The sequence below is a fragment of the Myotis davidii genome, unplaced genomic scaffold (genome assembly GCF_000327345.1).
Source record: "Myotis davidii unplaced genomic scaffold, ASM32734v1 scaffold937, whole genome shotgun sequence".
NCBI classification, from domain to species: domain Eukaryota; kingdom Metazoa; phylum Chordata; class Mammalia; order Chiroptera; family Vespertilionidae; genus Myotis; species Myotis davidii.
The window spans coordinates 1430074-1438132 of NW_006288252.1; the positions used below are offsets into that span (position 1 = coordinate 1430074).

General features: G+C 60.5%; 1 protein-coding gene across 1 annotated transcript in view; it reads right to left on the bottom strand.

Annotated features, from left to right (window-relative positions):
• HTT (huntingtin) overlaps positions 1-8059 on the bottom strand; it is a 105532-nt gene that overhangs the window by 41629 nt on the left and 55844 nt on the right. The window contains exons 33-40 of the mRNA XM_015561565.1: positions 7240-7318; positions 6976-7137; positions 5940-5995; positions 4290-4438; positions 3768-3904; positions 2185-2301; positions 820-942; positions 354-589 (exon numbers count right to left, since the gene is read on the bottom strand). Of these exons, the coding sequence (XP_015417051.1) occupies positions 354-589; positions 820-942; positions 2185-2301; positions 3768-3904; positions 4290-4438; positions 5940-5995; positions 6976-7137; positions 7240-7318 (1059 nt within the window). The remainder of the gene's footprint in view (positions 1-353; positions 590-819; positions 943-2184; positions 2302-3767; positions 3905-4289; positions 4439-5939; positions 5996-6975; positions 7138-7239; positions 7319-8059) is intronic.

Here is an 8059-nt window from a genome sequence, read left to right on the forward strand (position 1 = left end):
TCTGACAGGAGCTGACCCCTCTGTCCTCGGGCCCCGCAGGGCGGCCGCCGGCAGGGACGGTGTTTGGAGGGCCAGCGCCTGGTGGGGAGGAGAGTGAGACCCACTCCTAGTGGCTCCTCCTGGACTCTGAGCTTCGGCAGCAGCGCCGCCCGGATCCTGCACCCAGGGCGGCCGCCCCCACCGCGGCAGTAGCCCCCGTGTCGCCTGGCGAGGAGACACTGACCAGGAGAGAGGCATGAACCGAGGCCACTGGCAGGGCGGCTGAGGAAGATGAGGGCCAGTCCCGACTTTCTGATCGCCAAGCCGCACATGACTCCGGGGGGAGAGGGACGGGAGGGTCGCACGCAGCCTACCTAGAGAACGTCTCTTCCGGCAACGTTTGCACCTGCCTGCCCGCGCTGTGCCCAGTGGGTGCTGAGGCCCCGTCCCCGTCCCTTAGCCTGTCGATGACGGGACAGGAGAGCAGGTGCGGGGAGAAGGCCAGCTCCTGGATGCGGGAGAGGACGATGTCTTCGGTGGACTGGGAGATGAGGACCCTCAAAATGGCCAGGATCCCCGAGACCCAGAGCTGGACAGTGCTCACCGACGCCTGAGGAGAGGAAACGCGCCGGTCACCGGGAAGGACAGAACCACGCTGTCCTGACGGCTGATCTGATGACCGAAAGGAACCCGCTTCGGCCGCTGCACCCACACCCCCCTGCCCCGCGGGTTCTGGAGGCTGCGCTCCCCCGCAGGGAACAGTGTCCAATGCCGCCCAGCCCACCCAGCCCGGCGCGGCCCAGCGCCCGCTGCCCGAGGCGCCGGGAGGCAGGCACTCACCATGGTGTCTGGGGTGACGAACATGCTCCGCAAAAGCATGTCCACGGGCCGCAGGGAGGACGGGGCCAGGATCTCAAACAACGTGTTTAACACGCCGAGGGCTTCGTGAGAATCGATGTGCATCTGTGGCAATCACAACAAAGGCGGACACCGACACTCAGGGGGTCCCCGCCCGACGCCCCGCCCGCCCGCGTTAGGACCGGCGTGGAAGGAGCTCCAGCACTCAGAGCCCCCAGCACACGGCTTCCCAACGCCTCGTCTCCGCTGCGTGTCCCCACCACGCAAACCTTTCCCGGCGGAGTTCTATTCAAACATTACACGTTTTCTTTAAAAGATTCAAACACGTAAGAGAACAACCACCAGGTGGAACTGCACCCCAACACCATCATCACCCCCTGGGAGCCGCCCCCGTGCACCTGAACAGTTTCCCTACGGGCGACCTCCTCCTCGTTTCCTGTGCTTGCCCCGCGCCCCATCCCCACGTGCCCGTCAGGAGCGCGTGTCAGCACGCTGCCGCCCAGGGCCTCGTCCTCAGCTCTCTCCACTGCTCCACGGAGAGAGGCTTGTTAGTAGCTCGTCTGGTAAATCATATAAATACCCTGCTTTCCCCTTAAAACACAACGGCGAGCTCCCAAAGCAACAGGGTTCAAGTCTAGTGTTTTCAGTGGATGCAAAGCATTGGGGGCAGCCGGGCACGGGCTGCGGCCAGGCCCTGTCGCGGTGACCCACATCTGTACAGCCAACGGCTTCTCTGGGAAGAGGTGCCTTTCCAGGTGCAGGTCCGACAGCGAATGCCCTGAACCACCTCACCCGCCAGGGGACGAGACCTCGAGCTCCCGCCGCCTCCACTGGCACTATGCCGCCTGCTCGGGGCACTAGAGTGGCAATTTCTGGGGTCCAGCGTCTCCAATACCCTGCTCTGTCTTCGGTGCACATGCAGGCCAGCCTTCCTCACCCACCCCTCTCCTCCTGGGGCCGCCACCCACGTGTACCCCTTCTTAGGGTAACCCCCCCACACGGAGGGGCTCCACCTCCTGGTCTGCCAAGCGCAGCCTGGGCCCCTGGGGCTCATGGAACGGCCCCTCAGCAGCCAGGGCTGCTCCCCCTGCTTCCCACGCCGGCTGTCCCTTCCCCACGTCCTCATCAGTGAAAAGGAGAAAGATGTCGGCCTCTCTAGGGATTCTTGGGGACACGACATCCCTGGGACCTGGGTCCCACGCTGTACAGCGGGCACAAGAGCGGGACAGCTCACTGAGAGGAATGGAAGCTCCCGTCCCGGACCCGCGCAGACACCACTGTGGGAGATGGACGTGCGTGAAGGAGGCCGTGCCCCAGCGCAGCGCCCCCTCCCCCGGCGCGGCCCACCTGCTGCTTGGCGAGCATCGGGAGGAGGATGTCGGCCACCTGCCGCGACAGCCGCTTCCACCGGTCCTCGCTCTCCTTGTGGCACTGCTGCAGGACCAGGATCAGCATCTCCAGCACCTGCAGGCAGCGGGGGCTGTCACTCCGCCCCACTCGCCACCCCATCCCGCTCGGGGTGGGAAAGCAGGGCCAAGCACCTGACCCCAGCGACGGCCTGAGGAGCCCAGAACTCCCCCTGGGACCCAGGCCAGGAGCAGCTCCTCTGGGGCCGGCTCCGCCTCGCCCTCGTCATTCCTGTGAAGCTACGAGACTTCGTAACCAAAGAAACGGGACAAAACAGAAATGACACTTAACCCACCTCTGGCAAACCCCACACAGCCCGACGGAGCACCCTGCAGGCCCCACGCCCTCAGGGGCCCGGGCACCTCCCACCAGGCACCACCTCTCAGCGGTGGCTGTGCCTGAGCGGTTGGCCAGCGGCCATGTCTGCGCGGAGGCAGCTCCGGACCTGGCCCGGGTGAGCGTGCTGACGACGGCTCTTCCCAGAACAGCAGACACAACAGATGCCACAGGGCCTGCGAAGCTAAAAACCTTTACCTGCCTGTTCACAGAGAATGAGAACGGAGCAGATGGAGAAAGGTGCCCATCAGGTCTCTAAATACAACTGCTAGAAAAGAGAGGCCTGCCCTAGCCAGTTTGGCTCAGTGGATAGAGCGTCGGCCTGTGGACTGAAGGGTCCCAGGTTCGATTCCAGTCAAGGGCACGCACCTTGGTTGTGGGCTCATCCCCAGTAGGGAGTGTGCAGGAGGCAGCTGATCGATGTTTCTCTCTATATATCCCTCTCCCTTCCTCTCTGAAAAAATCAGTAAAACCTATTTTAAAAAAAAGAGAGGCACCCATGTAGGCCCACCCCCCACAAAGCCCTGACCACCCCGTCCCACCTGCCTCTCCCTTCAAGGCCCGTGGCCGTACCCTTACTGCACGAGAATACCTACCTGCAGCGACCCCCCTACCCAAGGCCAGCGGCCCCTCTGTTCACTCGCAAACCAGGCCGAGAACGGGGCAGCCAGTCCCAGGCTGCCCACCAGCCCAGAGAGCTGGCCGAGAGCGGGCGGCGCGCACACCTCCAGAGCGGGTGTGCCCATTACGGTGGTTATGGGACCTAACTAAACGCCACGCATTTAATTAAGCCTGACCGAGACTGACCACAAGGAAGCAGACAGTGCCCCTGAGAAAAGCTCCTGACCTGACAGGTTTGAAGACAAACAGCTGGAAAGAAGGACAAAGTGAGCGAGGGCCAGGCCGCTGGACACGCTGTGAGAGAGGAGTCACTAAGAGGCCAGACTCTGCACTTACACTGCTTCCAACTACCTGAGGTTCTCGCTCAACTTTAAGGGCAACAGAACCAGAACCACGGAGACAGCGAGCTCCACGCGGCCCCTCGGGGCTCTGGTCCTCCCCACGGGGCGGCGCTGCCTCAGACAGCCCCACAGACCCCCGGGCCCCCCAGCCGGGCCCACCGGCCCAGAGCAACACCCACTCCACCTGCGGGGACGACGGAGGACGGGATGGCCACGGGCCCTCACCTGATGGTACTGGATGAGTCTGAGGAGCATTGACACCACCACCTCCTTCTGGGTTTCCAGCTCCTTCCCTGCGTCAGCTTTATTGGTCCCTCTTAAAACGAAGAGGTCGTGGACGATGGGCTGCAGAGCCGGGATGGCTGGGGACAGAAGCTCTGCTGAGAGGCCGGGGGCGCACGCCTGGAAAGCCCGCGCCTCCTGCCACCGCAGGGAGCACCGCGGGGTCCTGCGGCAGTGGGACTCTCCGTGTGCACGAAGCCACGTGTTTACGTCAGGCCCTATCTGTACTGCACAGCGTTTTACTGTGTCTCTATTTTTACTTAAGTAGGTTCTAACTCCTCCGAGTAAAGAGTGTGCCCCTCCACGTGCACAAGCACACACATGTGAACACACACGTGCACATGCACCCATGCGCACACACACGGGGCCACACAGCAGAGCGGTGCGGACACGGGGGCTGGGCCCGAGGACCAGCCTGCGGAGCAGCCAGGAGGAGGGAACCGCAGCGAAGGGCTGTCCCATTACCGTGGGTCACGGCCTTCCTCCCGCTCGCCATGATGCCGTCGCAGAGCTGAATGATCTTAGGGATCCCAATGATCTGCTTTGAATGATAGCGCTCGTAAGACAGGAGGACCAGGAAGAAAAAGATGTTTGGAATGATTGCCTCTGAGTCCCTAGAAACAAAAACATCCATGTAGACACATCCATGTAAACTCCCTTAAAGCTGAGGTACACAATCAATGAAGCAATACGAAACCCTCATGGGAAGCGAGAGCTCGCCAGAGAGGCAGCCCTAGCGGGCTCCTCCCGTCCATCGCTCACGGCGCCTTCCCGTCCATGCAGAGCCCGCGGCCGCAAGGCTGAGCAGAGAGCACCGCAGCCCTGGGCGCCCAGCAGAGCCGGCTCCACGGCTCCCTCAGCTCCTCACTCTTCAGTCCAAGAACCTGCCCCAACAGGAGAGGAGCCCACTACACTCGGGCGTCATGCGGCTGGGAGGAGAGTGGGTCGCTAGCCCCCTGCCTCTCAGGACACTGTCCTCAGCAGGATCCCCAGCTGCTCGTTAAGCAGTGCAGGAGCTAGCGAGTGGGAGCCCTGGCGGGCGGCTTGCTGGTTGCAGCATCGCCCCGTGCACCAAAAGGTTGTGGGTTCGAGTCCAGTCCGGGCACATGCCCAGGTTGTGGTCTGGATCCCCCATTGTGGTATGTACAGGAAGCAACTCATCAGTCTCTCTCTTTCTCTCTCTCAAATCAATAAAAACATATCCTCAGGTGAGGATTAAAAGAAAAAGAATTTTAATTTTCAATAATTATACTCCCATGCCTGCACGGGAAGCATTAACCCTTCCTGTGTAGCAAGCAAAGCTGTAGCCGACATAAGTGCACGGTAACTGCCTCTGCTAAAGCCAACCACATCTAAATGCTCTTTAAGATTAAGAGCTAGTGTTCAACAGATCAGATTTCATTTAGCAACTGAGTACCATAATTAGATGCTTTGAAACCTGACGGCATCTGTGATTAACAGATACAGAACAACTTCTAGACTAGTCTTCAGATACCCATTAATTTTATTTATTTTTTATATCTTTCCACCAATTTCAGAGAGGAAGGGAGAGGGAGAGATAGAAACATCAATGATGAGAGAGAATCACTGATCGGCTGCCGCCTACACGCCCCTGACTGGGGATTGAGCCCACAACCTGGGCATGTACCCTGACCGGTATTCGAACTGTGACCTCCTGGCCCACAGGTTGACGCTCAACCACTGAGTCACACCGGCCTGGCCTCATTAATTTTTAAGAGAAACAAAAATGCATAGCAAATTAGTCAGATTTCCATTAAAAAATACCCAGCAAAAATGCCTAACCATCACCCTGACTGCTGTGGCTCAATTGGTTGAGCACTGCCCCATGACCGAAGAGTCTTGGGTTCAATTCCCGGTCAAGGCACAGGCCTGGTTGCGGGCTTGATCCCCAGAGTGGCGAGTGCAGGAAGCAGCTGATTTGTGATTCTCTCTCATCATTGATGTTTCTCTCTCTCCCCCCTCCCTAAAAAAAGATCAATAAAAACATTTTTTTAAATGCCTAACAGTCCTTTAAAGTATGTTCATGTTAATAATCTAAAACTAGATGCACTTACGTAACAAGAACAAGAGTGTAAAAGAAGAAAACTCCGTTACCTGAACTGGCCCACTTCAATGTACTCAAACTGCTTCAGCACGAACCCGATGAACACCTGCAGCAGGAGAGAAGCGTCACTTCCACAACGAGAACGAGAACGCGCCCCAGGCTCCCTCGCTCCCCACTATCTGTGTAAATCTGTCATTTACAAGAACTCAAACGAATTTACTATGTCAGACTGGAGTTTCGGGCCCTTCCAGGGTCCCTGTAAACATTTCCTGAGCACAGAGGAGAGACCTCTGGAGAACAAATAATGAACTCGGGGGACCCCGGGCAGTGCCCGCCACACCAGGCCCTCCTTGTCCAGCTCGAGGAGCCCCACGCGGGGCACTGGGTGGTGCAGGATGGCCCAGGAGCAGATGCAGTGCGTCAGGCCCGCGTGAGAGCCAACAGTGGTCCCACTCCATTCCAAGCACCACCTGCTCCCCCAACCCAAACATGGACTGCCGCGCCCGCTGCGTTCTCCCCGGCCGGCGCTCAGTAAATCGGAATGGAGCTCAGTGGTCCGCGGCTTGCTTCCCTCCCTGTTCAGGAAGCCTGCGTGGCCCTGAGAACTGCGGAGCCAGGGCACCGAGTGGCGAGAGCAAGGGGGCCAACATGAGGGGTTGTTCATGGCCGAGCCCCAACGCTACCAAGTCCGGGGGCGGGACAGAGCTGTGCGGGCCGAGGCGGGAAGCGCAGGCTGCCGATGGGCTCAGGCGCCTGCTGAGAAGCAGGCCTGTCCGTGCTCAGGCGGCCCCCAGCGTTCACGTGCCAGAGGCGGCTTCAGGAGGAGAAAGCAGCATGTCGTGCCGCCTTGCACAGGCTATGGGAGAGCCTCTGGCCAATGTGACCAGGGTCCAGGGTGACCCCAACAGCCCAGAGCAGATGGGGAGACCCCAGTGTGCGCCAGGCCCGGCGGCCAGTCCTGGTGAGTCGCAGAGGCTGGCTGGGGGGAACAGCACCTTCCTTGCTGTAGGTGGTGGTGGCGCCCCCCTGCGGCCACTCTCCCCAGGCCGCCAACAGACACGGGAGACGAAAGGCCCAGTGACTCACCTGGTCTGAGTCCAGGAGACAGTAGTTGACCCGCAGCTGGACCAGCTGCGCCAGCAAGTCCAGGACCTGCCTCTGCAGCTGCACGGACGTGGTGGTCGTGTACTGCTTCAGCGCCTTTATGACCAGCGGCTCGAACAGCCGGATGTGACTGTGAATGGCGTTCTAGGACGAGGCAGAGGGCGCCATGAGCGCGCCTCCACTGCCAGGCCCAGGCCGCAGGCCGCCCGGCCGCTCTCGCACGTGCTCTCCGGCGGCCCCGCGTACCTTGTCTGCACGGGTCTTTGTGATGCTCGAGAGGTTTGTCTTCAACTGGGTGGACACCTTCTGCAGCACGTCGAACCACCTGCCAATGGAGACGCCCTTCACCCCTCGGCCGGGACTCAGAGCGCCTGTGCGGCGGCTCCTCCTCCAGTGAGGACAGCCAGGCTGTGAGTCCCGGCCCAGCGGTGGGCTGGACGGTGACGGCATGGACAGGGAGTCGGGAGACAGCACTTGGTTTTCTTGGAACAATTTTTGTTGAAACACTTATAGCAATTACACGCTTCTCTTTGTGAGAAACAGCTGAGAGGACTGGGACACCCCGCACACACTTGTTGTTTACACCGTGTTATCAAAGGGTTCGCAGAGCCTGTCCGAGACGTGGACATACAGCAAGCGCGTCCCGACGGGAGGCCAGCCACGGCACGGCACGGCCCTCGGCCCTGACTCTAGTGCTCTGACACGATAGGGGAACGTGCTCTCCTGCTCCTGTGCACGCAACTCAAACGCCGGCTCAGGACTGGTCGTTCCAGAGACAGCTGACTACTGTGCTGCAGGCCGCACAAGCACAGCCGTCAGTGTCGGTGAAGAGACGTCAGCACAGGCACGAAGGGCTCCCCACCCACACGCCTCTGCGCTCCGCCCTGGGCCCGTGCAAGGTGCCCCTTCACCTGAAGTGACCCCAAGAGCGGCACGACACACGGCCCTCACGTAGGGAGTGCAGGGCGCACCGGGAAACACCAAACCCTTCCCACGAGGCCGGGCTCGCCATGGTTCGGCAGTGACGTTGGCACCGCCTGCCGCCTCCTCTGGCCCAGCCACTGGC